General features: G+C 26.6%; 1 protein-coding gene across 1 annotated transcript; it reads right to left on the bottom strand.

Annotated features, from left to right (window-relative positions):
- Positions 1 to 10493: 10493 nt before the first annotated feature.
- Positions 10494 to 19198, bottom strand: LOC137812138 (protein LIGHT-DEPENDENT SHORT HYPOCOTYLS 10). The gene is made up of 2 exons (XM_068614048.2): positions 18275 to 19198; positions 10494 to 10812 (listed from the first exon to the last, which is right to left on the bottom strand). Exon 1 carries the CDS (start codon positions 18843 to 18845, stop codon positions 18306 to 18308), a length of 540 nt encoding a protein of 179 aa, XP_068470149.1. The 5' UTR covers positions 18846 to 19198; the 3' UTR covers positions 10494 to 10812; positions 18275 to 18305.
- Positions 19199 to 19811: the final 613 nt, after the last annotated feature.

Here is a 19811-nt window from a genome sequence, read left to right as displayed (position 1 = left end):
CACATTATCCATATATTTAAGTATAATATGTTTTTCTTATAAACTCTACAGAGGTAAATAGTAATTAGGACGAAGGCCAAAGATAAATGTACTAAATGTATACTACATTTAATAGTTTAGTAAATTTCATGTATGATTTATTCATTTAATAGTTATTTAGTACTGAAATTTTTATAATTTGTAGAAATTTATCTCTCAAATACTATATTAGAGGAGATTGTATCTTGTATTACATAATTTCTTAAATTTAGTAGAAGAATACATAATAAGAATTGAAGGTTAACTTCTTAATGCAAGTGACAAGAAGAAAAGTCAAATCTATGAAATTAAAGAAATTTCTCGTAATTTTAGATTTGGTGATAGTCTCACAAATATCCTCTCAAGACATTTTGCAGTTAAAAGAATAAATCCATAATCATAGGAAAAACAATGAGAAACTTAGTTGACAATTAATTAATGTCGTCTTTCCTTTCCTTTTGCTTCTTCATGTGAACAAGTGCAGGAGTAATAACAATCCCTCAACTAACAAGAAAAATAAGCATAAAGAATCGTTCAACCAATCAGAATATGAGCATGACCAATGTCTAGAGATCAAGATGTTAATTATGTAGATTATTTAGAACTTTAAAAATTAAACTTCATTTAAAATAAGTTTCTACTTTATTTGAATTTTACTTTGATATTTTACCTGTAAGTTTTGAATCTTGAATTATGTTTCAAATTTATTTAGATTGTGGGTTATATTTCAACTTGACTTAGATTATGTTTTAAGTTCATTTGGATGGTGAATTATATGAAAATAAATAAATTATCTCTACAACTATTATTATTTTATAATCATTTTTTTTAATTTTTCATCAAACTCATTTTGTTTATTTAGAAACTAAATACTAAAAATAAATTAAAATTTTATTATTAATTCTCCAACCTAATGTAAGAAAGTATTGAAACAAAGTATTAAAAAGTATAATCTTATGCTTGTCGAATATTTATATATTCGTTGTAGTTTAAGATTTTATCTCCTAAATCAAATAAATTATTTTCTTTTATTTTATTTTTAATGTAACTTTAAATGAGTTATTTATTATACCCTTTGTAGTTTTTTTTTATTTCAAAATATATATATATATATATATATATATATATATATATGTGTGTGTGTGTGTGTCATTATATATTTTTTCTTACAATAACCATTTTCTCTCTTTTCATTTAATTATATTAAAAGTATAAGAGAAAAATGTGTTACTTTAAAATTTAGATGGACAAAAAATATTTTTTTTATTAAATATAGAAACTTTTAAAATAATGGATGAAATAAAATTAACAGATAAAAAATACAAAAATGTAATCTTCTAATATAATATTTTAAAATTAATTCTAAGTTGCATACTATCTCTACCTATATATAAACAAGATTTTTCATTATAAACAAGATTGTTCCTATTTTATCCTTATCAATATTTTATTTTATTAATTTATTTTGATTATTTTATTATTTTATTGTTATCTTGGACACTTCTACCTTTTTCTATTTTTGATATTCACTTTTATTATTTTAATTCTATTATCTAACCAAATGTAACTTCATTCAAAACTTCTCACTCTCCTTCTTAATCCCTTTATCTTTCTCCACTCTTCTATAATCAATTTGATTGTTAATTAACTAAAATAAATCACTCACAATATACTCTTGTATTCATTCTTCTTATATTATTAAGTAAATTCTTACACCTTCATTTTTTTAAAATTACCATTCATTTCATTAAAAAGATACGTTTGGAAAAAACAAATTCGAAATAGAATTAAAAAAATGATAAAAATAAATTATAATTTATATATTATAATTCTTTTTAATAAACAGAAATACACATATGGTTGTGATAAAAGTAAAAAAAATATGGATATACAATAATGATAAAAATAAAAAAATGTGAATACACATGTTAATATTTAAAAAATATAAATACACATAAGTTTACAATAAATTAAAATATTATAATATGAATTTATAGTTCATTTTAATAAATACAAATACATATATTAATGATAAAATTAAAAAGTACAGATATACAGTTTGATATTTAAAAAATACATATACATAAATTTATGATAAATTAAAATGTTTAAATAAATTTATAGTTATTTTAGTAAATACAAATATGTATATAATAATAATAAAAAGAAAAATTAAGATACATAATAATAATATAAATAAAAAAATTAGATAAATAATAATAATTAATAATAATAAATAAAGATACACATTAATAATAAAAATAAAAAAAACGCAGTTAAAAAAAATACATAGTATTAATAAAAAATACACACATTTATAAAAATATAAAAAATACAAATAAAAAGGCCCGCTAGTATATATAATATATATGGGGAGGGACAGAGAGAAAGAAAATGGAGGCGAGAAAAGATAGGTAATATAGTATTTATATATAAGTTAGTTTTTACTTGATAATTTCATAATTTATAACTTTTAAGTTGATAAATAAACGAATTGAATTAAAAATATTTAATAAATTATCTGATAAATATAAAATAATATAAAAAATATAACTACATTTTTATTATATAAAAAAGTTTATGTTTGTAAATAAAAATACACTAGTATGTAAAATAATTAAATTTTATAAAATTTTCAAATATTTCTATTTATTTTTCAAAAATTTATATAATTTTTTAATAAATCATTTTATTTAAATAAAATGATTTAATAAACATTAATCAAATTTATTTATTATTTATTATATATAAATTTATTTATTTATTTCTTAATGTAAATGACTTTTACATTATTTTTTTTACAATTTTTAATGTGTAAATAAAATATTAATTAATGTTAACTATTATTTAACTTGAAGTACATGTAAAAAAGAAACCAATAAATACTAAAAATTAATTGTGTGTATAAAATTAAAATATATAATAACAATAAAAAAAATAAGAAATAAGAAATAATAATTAAAATATAATTTATAAGTTATAAAATAAGGTAACAGTTACACTTTTATTATAAATTCCTTCAAAATATCTACTAAATAATTAATATTAATTAAATTAAATAAATTAATCAAATAAACTATTTTTCAATACCTAACATATTAGTTTTATCAAATCTATTCTAAAAATTCTGCAAATAGAATTTATCAATCTATAAATAAATAGATACTCACTTTATCCAGATATATTTTCTTTTAAGGTTCAGTTTTCTTATTCTGATTCTTTTCTAAGAACCATCAAATAAAATATTACACATATTTTCAAAGTAAAAAATTTATGCTCTTTATCCAAGAATGATTCATATGTCTCCATATATTTAAATATTTAGTAAATAACATTTTCATAAAAGTAAAAAAAAAAAATTATTAGAAATATAAACAAAAAACATATGTTCGTATTTTTAATATAAAATAACAATAAAAAATTATAGTTAAATAATTTTAAAATATAATTTCAAATAAAAAGTAATTAATAATTTAAAATAAAAATGAATAAGAAAATAAATATAAGACAAATATACATATTACCATTTTTATACCTAATTTAATTTTTAATATTATATATACTTATATATATGTCTTATTAATTTATATATTCTTAGTTAATATTTGGTGAGATTCAAACAATATAGGTAAATATAAATTTATTTTTGGTCTTAATTATAGAAACAAATAAATTTTGTAAACATGCCAAAAACATGCCAATTTTGTATTTGGAAGTTTTCCCATCCAAAATTCAACCCTCCACCAACCATTCCTTCATAATTCCACCCCACACTCGAATAAATCACTTCTCCACCTCCAACCCAACACTAAACTTAACTTCTCACTTTAGTCTTTTTAATTATTATGACACTTAAATGACATGTTAATCTTTTATTATAGACGCATTTGGCATCATTAATCAAAATAATAAAAAAAACATTTGTTATTATTTTTCCTAAATTAATGTATTAGCATATTTTTATGATTGGTCTGATAGTGACTCGATAGCAAGGAATCTGTGATGAGTCCAACAAACTTTGTTATGATAGACTTTAAAAAATCTGACATCATAGTAAGAAGTGGAATTTAAGTTTCTCAACCTGTTAAAATCAATTTATGATGTCAAGTTTGTACTCACCTATATATTATATCTCTATCTCTAGTTGATGTAGGATCTTCAACGAGGACAAAATTAATTTGTCGCGTATCAAATTAGAGAGACTAAAAGTTAAATTAAATAAAAATAATTAATATATTACTTTTATATAAAATGTAAAATAAAATTAAGAACATTAGAAAAATAAACACTCACAATGAATATGTTTGATTTAGACTCAAATTCATTATTAATTGAAGAGTTTATTGAAAGAAATATTAATGTCTTTCTCGAATAGTGATGTAAAAAAGCATAACAAATTTTAGAATGAAAATGAAATACAAGAAAAAGGAATGTAATTTAGAAAAAAATATTTGAAGAACAACAAAGAGTTGTAGTCTTATACGAAGAATGCTATAATTAAAAATTAAAATGATTTTTGAGCTAAGGAATGAAAGAATGTGTACTGTTTTTTGTTTTGTTTTTATAATTTAGCTTAAGGCACATCATTAATACATAACAATTGCCCTACAAGAAATAACATGGAACATTTTGATCATACATAATGTAAAAACATATTTCTAATCTTGTCGCATATTTTGTGAGTAATGAATAAATAGAACATGTTCATATATAAAACAATTAGCAGCATCGTGCCACTAATAATAAAAAATCAATTTTTAAAACACTTTAATAAAGTAATATCAAATATGTAGCAACAACTAAGAATATTATACCATGCATGAAGTTTCTTTCTTCGTAATTCAAATTTGCTTAAACTTATCATGCAAAATTTAATTACTAAAACATTCATTTTTTCATATAATAACGTTTTATATCAATTCACCATCCAAATAAGGACAAAAATCAAGATCAAGATATTTCAAATAAAGATCTCTCAACTATTTGGCAGCTTTTTCTATGAGGGGGACTACTAATTAAGATTGAGTGGATTCTTATAATTAAAATAAACATGAAAAGTTGAAAAAAAAAATTCCTCCTCTTTTTTGTGGTTCCTAATGAAGGAAAGGAATCCGAAAACATATAAAAAATGCAATCATAGAAGCAAGCGGCGCCTCACACTTTTGTATTGATGATTAGTAAGATGGAACCTAAAAGTTCTCGGTCTCTTTCACTTTGGTTTATACATACATACATATATATATATATATATATATATATATATATATATATATATATGAAAATAAATAAATTAATAATATTTTAACATTTTATAGATTTGTGCTTTGAAAAGCTTCGGGGAATGATTTTATGCTCTGAGTGAGGGTGAAATAAAAGAAAGAAAAAGGTTGATCATAAACTATGGTTGAGTGAATATTCTAGGAGGTTAGCAGCAATTTTTGTTACAATAATTCTAACTAACGTCCAAGATAATTAGTGAAAAAATGAAGTAAGAATTGAAACCAATTCATAGTATGAACTTTATATAACTAAGATGACTTATTATTTAGTGAGAAACATAGTTATAACTATTGTTGTAACACTTTAGGTATTTTGAAGATTTTTTCATGTAAATGGTGTAACTTTTCATAAATTTATTAATATGGATAAATTTTAAAAATATTATTCGGATAAGTTGTGAGGATTTTTAAAAAAATTGTGTTTTAAAATACAATTTTAACATTTTTTTATTAAGAATAAATGATATTTACATATGACTATCATTTTGTTTATTAATATAGAAGTAGTGCAATTTTACACTACTTTTTTTTTTCTCAAATATTAAAAAAAAGTGTGTAGTTAATGTTAGTAAAAAATTCTCTCATATGCTGATCCTTAAATATGAATTATAATTGGTTTTGCATCAGTTAAAAAATAAACTATCTAGAAGTAGAAGTTATGATATATGCGTCGGTTCAACAATTGATGTTATTAGTGTCAGCTTCATCCAATTTACATTATTAATGTCAACTAAATCATCACAAGATGTGATATTGATAATTTAATATTATTTAATATGTGACATGTGACATCGACTTAGCGAATACAATAACAATACAAATTAAATATTTATTAAGTGGCAGTATCAACCTATACGACACATGAGGAACAAAATATCAAAATATTAAATATTATTGATTATAGAGACCAACACTACAAATAATTAATAATATTACTGTTAGACCATTTTACAAAAACATAAAAACAAAAATAAAAGTAAAGTCATCTATTTAACACATGATTACCTGAGAATGAAATTAACAAATTGATTTCATTTAGCAAATCATATAAATTGAAATGGAACAAATTCATTGCAATTACAATATTAAATTAGAAAATAATACAAATTAAAAGAACTTAAGTAATGATTAATGTCAACTAACTATGAAACCGAATTGAAAATTGTAGTTCAATTGCACATGTAACATAGTATGTGAAATTTTAATATGAAATAAAAATTGACTCCAAGCCTTAATTTGTTGAATTTTATTTTGTAATTTCGTAGTTGTTCTATTTTGTTAAGTTATATTGCAAGTATTATTTACAAATTCTAGGTCTAGATGGATTTATCATGTAGAAAGATTTATAGTTCCATTAAAAAATAATCTCAATTGAGCTTTTATAGAGTTAAAATAAAACACTTTTCCAATTTCGCACTAAAAATTCTGCGCGGATTTACTCAATAAAATTCTGTTTTGACTTTGAGTATTTAAATAATATGATTGTTGCATAATAAAGACCTGATATGTTTAGACAGTTAGTGCTATTGAAACTCAACTATATAATATATTACCACCGAGTGCCCCTAACTAATTAATTCTAAACAACAACCATAATCACTATCTTAACCCATGATTTTTGTAAAGACTCCACTGAGTTAGACTAGGGTGTAGAGTCAACAGAAAGTCTTAGAAATCATGGGGAAATATTGCCATGAGATTAATGTATACAATTAACCAAAAAATTAAGTTCATGAATTTTTTTTTGTCAAAGAAGTTGTGTACCACAAAAATGATTTTCATGTATGAAGTTTTGCAAAGAAAAGTCGTGAATTCTGAACAAGATTTTGATTAGGTGCTAAAAAGTATACACTGCCTATACTTAAGAATATAGGTGCTAAATAAATGTATTAAGATAGGTGGCAGGAAGATAAAAGTTAACTCGAGCAAAGTTCAAAAGATGTTTCTCCTGTGTCTAACAAAATCAAATCCATTGGTAGATTTAAAGTATGATTTTCAGTTTTGTGATAGTAACCCTTGGATGATGAATATACAAATAGTCCAAGTGATTATCATTTCAATTCCATTGTTACTGCAGGGTTTAATACAGGTTGTCTAAAAAAGAAAAACAAGTTCTAGTTTCCTACTTACTGTTTGGATGAAACATTTGAGAAACAAAGCGCAACATAGGTGATTTATTAGGATATTCCTTTGTGAACCGAAAGTGTTAACTTAAATGTGCCTGAAAGACACAGAAATTAGATCAAATAAAAGACTCAGTGACCCTATATAACTAAAATACTCTCACATGAAGAATCTATCAAACATAAAATCACATAAAGAAGCCTAAGAAAATCGATACCAACATTTAACATTAACCATTTGCATGAATCAAATAAAAAAACACACAACTTTTCTAAGTGCATCCAAATTGGATGTTGGACAAAGAAAGCCTAACATTCTACAATATTTCTATCACTTGAATAATAAAAAACATATTTACAACAACAGACTAATTATAGATAACTCAATGCACGGATCAACTTTCAACTTCTCAATTATCTGTAAATGCAAATAAACACAAGTCTCTATCCACTATGGATCAAGGTTGTGCTTTCATACTAATGGATAATCGAAAGATGATATGTATGTTCCAGGGATTGATTACAAACTAAATAATCACAACTAATCTTCATAGTATTTGTCTTTTCCTTATATAAAAAAGCATAGAATTAATCATATACTATCCACAAAAGAAATCCACTTCTTTTATCTCTCCTCTGTTTTTCTGATTCCAGACAATCAATTTTCTATATCTTTACATCAACATAAATAGACCCAAATCCCTTGACATCAAACATAGTAACATGAATGAATTTCAAGCAATTAAGACTGCACAATTCAAAATCAACTTTGGAAACTTACGTGACATCCTTTGCATCAAACATAAACATAATAGTAATATTAATGAAGCATTTCAAACAACCATAAAAAAGATTTGACTCACTTTTCTACAACTCTCACAACTCCTCCAATCAAAAGTATTTTTTAAGTGAAAAATTTCACAAAAGCTCCCTTCTTCAAAAGCAGAGATAAGTATCACAGAACAACTAAATTTTACAAAAAAATAGCACATATGCATCATGGAAGAAAGCAATATCAAAACACATGACAAACAAGAAACACAATTATTTACATATAGCCAACAAATCAGAATTAATAACCCTCTTTTTACAAATTATGAACTCACATAATCATATAGGAAAAGCGAAACTTACAAGTTATCAACTTCACTATCAATAAAGGCAGAATCACAAATAGAACTACAAGACCAAATGATATTATTATTCAAAATCTCAAACCCTAAACCAATAACGATTTAAACACAAAAATGAAAGTAAACAAATGCCTTACAATTTTATAATGTACGAACTTACAAATATCATGTTTAGGACAATCACAACGACGATTTTGAGCTCCACGATTGAAGCCTTAACGCCATCACGTACTAGTTGTTCGAACTGCTCACTACCGAGTTTGAGCTTTTCAATGTGCTTCCACTTAAAGATTTGCTTTGCATAGGGACCTAATTTAGAAGAACTAACATTAGGAGTTATTAAGGCTTCATACTCACCAACGCAAATGGTTTGGGAGATTTCTTAGGGTTTGTGACACTACTCACAAATGACACTAAGATTATTTGAGAAATATATAGGGGAAGAGATCAGGGCTTTAGTTCTCCATACAAATGGAGAAAAATGAGTTGAAGAGTTTCAAAAAGAGATCATAATTGCTAATTAGTTTTTCGGTTGAGTTTTTTTTTTTATTTCTTAGTTTTGTTTTTCTAATTTGCTTTGATGTCCAATGATTTGGTACCATCCTCTCTATATTCCTGATACAAAAATGTAGGAATAGTTAACTCTTCTATATGTTTGCCGTACAAATCTGATTGAATGTTTTGATTAATTTAAAGGGCGTCTAATAACTTTACCTTTTTGTATATTGTATATAAATTGCATAATCTTTCTATTGCTTTGAATAATATTTATTTTCCTATCAAAATAACATGATATATATGTTAATTTTTGCGATTCTGTGATATTAATGAATTTTATTTATTTTCTTGACTTTGTAGTTCCTGAAGCCATAGTGTTGGTCACTTTAATTATTAATTTTATATAATCTTTATTTATCTCTTGGTTTATATAGTTTTTTTCAACTTTATTTTCTTTAATCACATAAAATTTGAAATTTTTTTCGTATGTTTAATATAATTTTACATCACTTAGAAATTGAGATTAAAAATAATTTTTATATTTTTTCTCACTTAATTCACCGAAATACTCTTTAAGAACAAAATTGTGATGAAATTTCAGATTTAAAACCGGATAATACTTTAAATACGATGATTAACACTAATAATTTGAAAGTGAAGTCTAATGATTTGAAGGCGAGATGCGAGTTTATGATTTTTGCTGCTGAGGAAGGTATTAAATTATTGAAAAGAATGACTGAAAATAAATATAATTTATTTATTATATTTTTTAATATTATTTTAAAACTATAATAATAAAAAGAGTAAAATAGAAAAAAATATATATACTCATGATATCCCAATAAAAATAACACTTCAAGTGATAGTTCCTTTCATATAAGAAATTTCAGTAATAAAAATTTATAAACGTAATTAATTTGCAAGAAATTTCAATTTGAACAGGTTTAACAAAACTTATCTCAAAACTTGAGATTTGGAAAATGTCACATGCACTGCTAGAAGAGTCATTAGCCAAAAAATATTACAAAGGATATTAAGCATCCATTTCCCCTGCAAAATAATTTTGCATTGGGTTGCCTTAGTCGGCATGCTATTACTAGCAAAATTAAAATGTCAATATTAATATTGCAAGCAAGTTTACACTAACATTAATATGATGTATCATACTAATAAATATTAGTATCGATATAAAAATTAATACACATCAGTATAATATATTGGTACATTACATTATTATTATAAAAAGTAGCATATATTATTAATATGGACTTAAATCTCTATTATATTTTTTTTTCACTTTAATTTTTATAAAAAAAATGGTATACCAATAAAAATGGTCTTAATAATTCACGTTAAGGTTACATTTCACGTTTTCAGTAGTTGAAATCCAAGAAAGTTCATTGTACGATAAAGAGACAACATGGTAACACTACTAATCCTAATGTTCAAATTCCAGCTATTTCAATATAATGCCTAAATATTTGCGTAGTTGCTGAATAAGGAAAAACTAAAGCAACACTGTGAAAGGTAGCCATTGTCTTTGTTTCTATTTTGGAAAAGAGATCTCATATGTTAGAAAAGTTACAAGGTTGTACATCTCTAACATACATTACTGAGAGTAATGGACCTAAAATGATTATTCTGTTAATATCACTGCGATTTTCTGTAATAATTTTTGGACCATCAGAGATCTTACTTTTCAGGACGTGTTCTTTTCAAAGTTCCAAATCTGCTCTATCCAATTAACTCCTTCGTATGACCCTGCATGCAAACAATATTCAGAACAAAGTGAAATCGTTAAAGCAATAAAAATAAATTTTTAAATATTATTTTTATCCACATGTTTCTGATAATCGTAGCGATTTCCAACAGTCTCTGAGATGTATCATGATTCATGCACACGAAGCATGAGTAATTTTTTCATGCATAATTCTAACTGGAGTTTCAAGTTTCAAGTTCCATCAACATCAAACCTTTCTAACATCACATGGATTGCAAACCTCAACCTCATGGGATTGAGTTAGACTTAAAGTCCATTTTTTAACATGGTATCATAGTCATTTTTTAGCATATCCTAACGAGTATTTGTTGGGTTTATCAGGCCACCACCCATAATATGTTATCCTACGCACGAGCTGCTGTTACTCTCAGCGTGAGGGGTGTGTTGGAGATCCTACAGTGGGTGCAAACCTTAACCTTATGAACCAGTTTTATGGAGTTAAATTAGACTTAAAATCCACTTTTTAATAAAAGAAGCTTGGAAAGGTCACAAAGGCTGCTGATGAACATGCATGCATAATGCTAACTGCTGTTCCAAGTTCCAAAATAAAATTTCGCTATGGAATTTTTGTGGCTTACGAATCAAAACATAATATTCAATATTGTAATGAGACAAATGTGAAAATTCTCCATTTCTGACAGAAGAAAGTGGCGTCAGAATTCATGTTAATAATACCAAAATCTATTCCGACAATACTAGAATGACAAAAAGGTGCTTCAGAATTCATGGTCAGACACACACAAACAAAGTAGAGGTTACTATTTTTAACAACACATACTGAGATAAGTAAAAGGTTGACATTCTTGAATCATAGAACATGGATTTATTTTAAGAGTTTTGGATCTTTATTTTGATGTGGATTTTATTTATTGATTTTAGATTTCTAGACCTTAGTTTCGAGTACTACAAAATTTTACTTTTGTGATGTGGAGAGAGGCAATAATGAGACAAGGAAGAGAAAAATCTTGAAAGAAGATTAAAATAGAAAATCAAACATGTTGAGATGATAATAAAGGATTGAAATTCTTGAACACTAATTTTGATTTTAGAGTTTTGTATCTTAGCCCCGTTTTTTTATTATGATCTTGAGAATAAAATGTTAGATCTATAGACAAAGACATTAATGAGAAAGTAAGAGAAATCTCGTAAGAAAAAGAAATGTATGACTCTAACTCTTTAGTGTCTATATATAGGTTCGACTATACTTCAAGTACTTTGTTTATAAATGTATATAAATATCTTTTATGATAAAAAATATATAAAATAACATGAGATATGAGTTGTTACATCCATATAGATAATCACTATCACAAGAAAATTATTAAATAAAAATTAATTTTAAAAACTAAAAATAATTAGTTGTTATAATGACTAAATTAGACATCATTTTAAAAACTAAAAAAATTATTGATTTCTAGATTAGTTTCTTGATAAATAGTTTCTAAATTAATATCTAATTAACTATCAAAGTTTTTGTTATCAAATTTATAATCTAAATAATTGGTAGTTAAAATATTGATCGATAATTAGATACCAATTTAAAAACTATTTATTAATATTATAAACTAATTTAGAAACCAATAATTTTTTTAGTTGTCTTTCTAATTTAGTCACTATAATAACTAATTATTTTTTTTTTCTAAAATTGATTTTTATTTAACAATTTTGTGTATTTTGAAATTGTAATATTTTCTCCAAACCCTAAATCCAATGTTACTCATACATTTTGACGACAATTAGAATGTATAAAAATCTAAATATTCAAATTCAATACATAATCATAATTATCCAAATTATTTTAGTTTTATTTTAAATGTATCCATCCACCTTCACAATACTTAAAAAAATTATTAAATAAAAACTAATTTTAAAAATAAAAGATAATTAACTACTATATTGATTAAATTAGATAATTTTTTAGATTAAAAAATTATTGGTATCTAAAATAATTTATATTATTGATAAATAATTTCTAAATTGGTATCTAATTAGTTACCAAACTATTAAAGTATAATCTAAAGTTGGTACCAATTTAGAAACTATTTATCATAAAACTACTTTAAATACCAATAATTTTTTTATTCTCTAAAATAACATTTAATCTAGTTAATATAATAATTTTAAAAAAAAATTCTATTTAATGATTTTTTTAGTGATATAACAATATCTTAAAAAAAATATTAAAAAAATAAATTAAATTAAAAAATAAACACTTTAAGGATGTTCAGTCCTTAAAAAAAAACACCTAGTAATCCAGAAAAAAAACATCAGGAAAAAACATCAGGTTGAATACAAAAAGTGCCAAAATTATTTATAGAGACTCCAACATTTTAATAGATTGCCTACCTGGTCTTTCCATCAAATTTAATAACCAAAATCTATTGTATAGTCTTTAAAAAAATTTCGTATATAAGGGTCATTAGGTATCCTGTGAGCCCACTGATGAATATAATATATATAAAAAAATTAGGTCGATCTCGACTGGAATAATATCGATGATTTTATTAAAAATGAGTTTTATCCATAATATTTTTTTTTCCTAAAAATTAAAGGAAATAAAAAGAAAATTAGCTAGTAACAACACATTTAAAAATAGACAAATGATGCCAAAAAATATGAAAAAAGAGGTTTTACATCAAAAAATAATTAAGTAATGAGAAAAGGTGATATATAAAAGAAAAAAAAAATCCAATTAGAATTATTAAACATTAATATCTAATTAAATCATTGTATTAACTTTTTTATAAAAAAAATTAAACTAAATGAAGCATTTTGGATGGTCCAACCGAATATAAAAAATATTTAGGTCCAACCCAAATATAAAAAATATTTAGTCTACCCCTACATTCAAAATGTTCCACTAATCACTTATGAGATAGCCAGTATTACAAAAAAGAGGGGTTTGACCTGGTATATAACTAAAGCCACCTCGGTAATGTAATTGGTAGCTATTATATAATAATTACTCTCTCATAAATATAATTTAATCTTAGAAATATCTTAATTATCTAGTAAAAACAACTAAATTAATCTAAATAAAATTTAATTTAAATTATCATATATAATAACCTCAATTTTATTCAAATTAAATGGATATAAATTTAATCTAATTTGAATCCAAATTTAAATTTTATTAAATTAATTTAATCCATTTAAATTGATCTAAATTGTCAACACTAACGAAAACAATTCTCACTTCTATTTATTCTTGAAATAATCTAACTTTTCTCTCGAGGAATCTTTTGGCCAAGAAATGCAACTGTGAGTAGATGCAAGTTCCAGAAGAAAAACTTGAAGAAATAAAGGAACAAAGTCAGAAATGGGCGCCCTCTGGGAGATCATAAGATATAGCACCACATTGACATGATTGTTTATTTTCTGCATCCTAGAAACAACGAAATGTTGTTTACGGAAGACATAACAAAGAGAGTGTGAAGTGAATATTGGAGGTTTTCTTTATTCGGCAAATCGAAATATCCATCGACCAAGAGCCAAGAACGAATGTCTAGGTTCCAAGATCCATTTAAGGGGTTAACATTTCCCAGCAAATACTTTTAGGATTTGAATCCATGATCACATGCTTAAGGGACTAGCAGCAGTATCTACTAAACCGTGGAATGGAGGTTATAGGACATTGGATTATTGATTCTTGGTATGGACTAAAGAACAAATTATGGTGGAGCAACATCAAACTTGTATCTAATGAGCATGGTCACGAAGAGCTTGACCATAAGCAGAACGAAGGTAGCTACAATAAACAACTAATGTGTTGGCGAATGTTTAACAAGTAGTTTTTCAAGTACCTTACACTTTGTATGGCGAGTGTGATTGAATTCTGTGATCACGAAAGATAATTTAAAATATGAAGGAAATGCAAATATCTTGCAACTTATGGGTTATGTGTGCATCAAGAAGAATTAGCTCAACATTTATTTTATGAATGGATAATTAATAACAACCCAACTTAACCAATCGAAACAACATCTTGATCTGTTATGTATGCACAAATTGAATACCAAAGTAATATGATATGGAAGATAATGTAGAGGTAGCATTGATGAGGACTATATTTGATTAGAGAAACACAATTTTCTTTAGAAATGGTACAATGGGCAGTGAGAACATTTTTAAGATGGCACATTTAAAACTTTGGACTCGGATCACAAATAAAATATCAAAAATAAATTTCTAATACTTTTACTGGTGTATATATGTCCAAAATCATGCATTTAGTCTATTGTGAAATAATTTTTAAGCATGATATACTTTAACATAAGTATTATCAGTCTGAAACTCAAAACACAAACATGAAGGTAGTTTGGAATATCTTAAGGATGAACCATGTATTCAGACACACCAAATGTAAGTAAGAAAGTGATTAGAAGCATATGGTATGGTGGTTAGTTAGCCTATATACATAAGACCTGTCTTTCCAATTGCTCAGGTTAGATTTGTTTTCTCATAGAATTGATTTTTTTTTATCAGCAAATAGCAATGAAATTAAATGAGACCACTTCAGAGGTGGTCTAACCCTTATACAACAAAACAGATTTTTTCAAAGAGTCTTTCATCTACATATCAACCAAAAGACCTCCTAATCTCTATCCTATCTTAATCAATAATAAAAGAAACCCAAGAAACAACTATAGAATTGATTAATAATATCTTAATATTTATATGCTACAAAATACTCCTAAAATATTTCATATTTATTAATATAAAAAAAATTAGTTACAGCTTTTTAAATCCAACTGTTTCTAAAATAGAATCTATACACTTGTACAAGAATGATAAAAGTTTTATTACATTTTTTTTTTATAATGTCATTAACATCTAAAGGTGGTAAAAGCAGCATTTTTCTACCTACTAGTATTTTTTTTTCACTTTTCTAGATATTCATATGGAAGAAGGATACTTGTTGGACTAAGCTGGAGTTGGACTAAGCTAAAAAGAATATGTTTGGTGTCGAGACAAACCTTACTTGGAAAATATTTTTTTATAAAAATAAATAAATAAAGTAATTTGGAGATATCCAACCCTCATACATATAGATATACAAACTATCAAAACCTCTCCAACCTATATCTACTAGAGCAATTGTGTACATACAATAGTGTTCAATAAAAAAAAATATAAAGTCTTTGTTGAATCACAAGATTTACCAAAAGGCAGAAATCATGACATAGAGTGAAAGACTCAGCCAAAGTCTTTGTTGTAGACAGAAGATATCTTCCGGAAAGTTATTTTGGAGGATTGCAACTTATTAATGAGGATAGCTTTATAATTTTTTGTTACTTGATTTTGTTAGGAAATTTAGATCTCTATTTTCATGTAGTAATTACATCCCCTTTGTACATATTCTACAATTTTTTTTATCACAAATGCTCCATTCTTTTATTTATAAATTTTTTACTCTAAACTTCTCTGTTATAATATCTTCTAGCTATAAATTTACATTTTTTTATCAGAAAAAAAAATTATATCTTACCATATGCTATATATGTTTTCTTGAGTTATGGCTTTATATACTACTTCTTGAAAGCCACATAGCCATTGAGGAAAAATGTAGAGACAAATTATGGTAAAATTTGAAAGAAAAAAATGAAAAGGGAGAGTATGAGAAAAATGAATTCAAAAGCTTGGTGATATGTGTAAGAAAGCATGGTTCAGAGACACTATTGCACAACTATTTGATATCTGCCTCTGTCTCATTTTGTTGGATTTCTTATTCAAGTCTTTATTTCTGGCCTGTCTCTATTAATTTCTTTTAGAAGCACAAAGATAGTATTATTGATAAAAAAAGACAAGTTAGAGCACAAAAAGTATCCCAAATGATATAATTCGTTGCTCTTAATTTCTTAACGTTTTCTCATTGGAAGTATTAAGTTCTATTGCTTCTCCATCAAATAAAACTAGCATTTGCACTTGGCATTGAATATTTACATTCATAAACTTTTAATCAGTTCATCTTATAATTAATTCGGTTAGACTCAATTAATCGATGTCCATGTGTAAATGAACGTCTGTTTCTTTATCTTGAAAAAAAAAACTAACACATATAGGGAGAGTCATTAATCCTATACTTTTAATATATAATAAAATGTAATTCTTGTTTCTAGATAATGAGTCCTAAAATGAAATATTACTTTCTCTTTTTCTAACACAATCCATAATTACTTACCTTCCCTGTGACAAACATGATCTTTTGTTAGAGTTATTTTAGGGACAAAAAGACTTTTCTGGTAGGGCCGACAAATTATTGAAGCCTTTGTTGGTATATCCATCTACACATATATAGGCACTAAAGCTTGAACATTAACACCAGACTCAATATTAATGCTTCTCACCACAAACCTCAGGAAGTTTAAGTGATTTTATCGAGTTATTTTGTTTCCCTTTTATTAATTTAATAAAAACAAATGTATCATTTCACTTTCTCTCTCATTATTTTCTAAACTCATTATTTTCTTCTTTAGAAAATAATTCTTTTCATTTTTTGAGCTCTATTATGTCACGAGGATAAGAAATACAGACATTATTAGATAACTACGATGAAGTACTGGAGTCAGCTTCCACTAATAAGAGACAATAAGTATATAACAATCTAGAGAAAGTCACAAGACAAACAAAAAGGGTATGTCCAAGGCCACTTGTCTCTTCACATGCACAAACAAATAAGCATTAATAAAAGAATGACCAACATTGACTAAATATGTGTGGAAAAGTAATTAAGTTCTTGCTGTTAAACCACGGATTGAAGGTTAAAAAAAATTCTGTGGACCACACACAAAATATGCACGTACAAATTGTTGAAGGAGAATAAAAATATGTATATGTATTTCATTAACAGGTGACAGACTTCAAATCTGTTCTAGTCTTTAACTACGTCAGATTGTGTATGTAATCACATGCAACGTATGATATATAGATCAAGCTCACACATCCATGGGGAGCACAAGAAATCTCCCAGAATCACAAAAGTGCTAAATTTAGCATAAAGCAAACACCTGAGAGTATTTAATTAGGAAACTGCAATAACAGTGTTTTGAATGATAGGAGAGAGAAAGAAAGAGAGGAGGGGGAGAGAAACACTATTCTTTCTAGTATAATCATTACTCTTTCTGTCTTAGCTAGTAAAATATGCTTGAGCCAAGCCCTTTCCGATCGACAATGGAATATTAGGGTTTTTATTCTGCTTCTAGGGTTTTGTAAGCTACAAATAGCATCTACACACACTTGAAGTTTTTTAGCCTGTTTTGTAAAGGCTTCCAATTTCCCCATAATAACCTGTTATATATATTAATGAAATGTTACTCTAATATATGAACAAGCCGCGAGTTAGTTTGAATTCAAGTATTCCAAAGGGTTAGGGGTTTCATGAATCAAAATTAAACATATATAAAGCAACAATTATGTGCATGATATATAATATGAAAAATTTACCGTCCATATATGTATATATAGATATATCGGCTCAAGAAGGTTGTTGCTCAATATCTTTTGGCCTTTGAGTCCCCTTAATAATTGTGTTCCTCTTCTTCTTCTTTTTCTTATATGGGATCCCTCTAGCCTTTGCTTGACACTCCTTCACCTCACGGAGGTACACCCGAATAGATCCGCCTCCAAAGGGATTAGTCTCCGGCGAGCCGCCATGCTCTTCATAGGCCGCACGAAGGCGGCCGATGAGGGCATCGAGGCTGCCCCATGCCTGTCTGAGTGGGCAGGCACAGGGTGCAGGAGGAGTAGGTTGGCCGAAGAAGATGCAACCGTGCAAGTGGACCTTGGTCTTCCCAAATTGATCAAGGTACCGAAGGAAATCCAGCACATGGTTGAAGTTGCACTGAGAGAGAGCCACTGGGGGACTCTGATTCTTCAGGTACTGCCCGAAGGTGTTCCAGTCTCGCCGTTTTTGTGACTCATAACGGCTCAGTGGTTGCTGATTGGAAGGAGGGTGTTGTGATGATGAGGAGGAGGAGCCATGGTGAGAAGAACCGTTTTGAATTTGGGTAGACATGGTTGATTGGTAAACTATGTATGCTACTAGGGAAAGATAGTGATGGCTGTAGATGGATGGAGATGGAGTTTACGGAAGAAATAAGAGGGTGAGTGAGTGAGGGAGAGAAGGAATGAGGTAAAAGAATGTATTGGTGCAGTGGAGAAAGATGAAAATCACGTCTTGTGGTCTTTTGAGAGGACATAGCGTGGGCCCTTTGAAGGTGCTTTTCTTCTCCCCCATTTCTCTTGTATTTGTATTTCTACTTTGTACTATACGTACATGTTTCTCTAGATAGGAAAAAGATGCTTGTGCAATTATATTGGGTATGGAATCATCAATAATACAATCACACCAATCATCATTTTTCACAATAGGCATTATTGTTACTTGGTAATGGTTTGTGTTGGACCCTCTTTTCTTGATTTTGTCTAATCCAGTGGGAGCCGATAAGAAATGGCTTACTCATTAGTCGGCGACTTGGTGCTCATAGTCCAAATATTGCTTGATTTTTAGGACTTTTCTTTATATATTATGGACTCAAAAGTCTGGTGTAGTTGCTTTTGGTGTTTTTGATAAGAATTTGAAATTTTATGCAAACAACGAACTGTAGTCTGCATTTAAATAGCAAACAACAAAGACTGTCAAATGACACACAATTGGTGAAGGAACACTAGGCATGGACTGTAGCTGAGGGGATTCTCCTTTGTAGTATGATAGGGTGTGTGTGTTCATGGATTTGGTAACTAAATTGAATGTGTATGCTTATAGAATCTTTTTGTACATACATATATAGTTGAAGAGTATGGTGTTTTTTGAGGGTGATGTACTGGGTATGAGAAGCTCTATGTAACCATATGCTATCTATGTACACGGATCGAGGCACTCCAAGTGTCTCATGTAAATGTTTCACTTTGCTGATAAAAAAATAGATGTAATAAGATTAATCTCTATCACTAAGATTAATCTGATCAACTTGGTTATCCA

The sequence above is a fragment of the Phaseolus vulgaris genome, chromosome 2, assembly GCF_051622355.1.
Source record: "Phaseolus vulgaris cultivar YP4 chromosome 2, ASM5162235v1, whole genome shotgun sequence".
NCBI lineage: Eukaryota > Viridiplantae > Streptophyta > Magnoliopsida > Fabales > Fabaceae > Phaseolus > Phaseolus vulgaris.
Note: the sequence above shows the minus strand (reverse complement) of the source record. Positions and strands in the feature narration are given on the sequence as shown.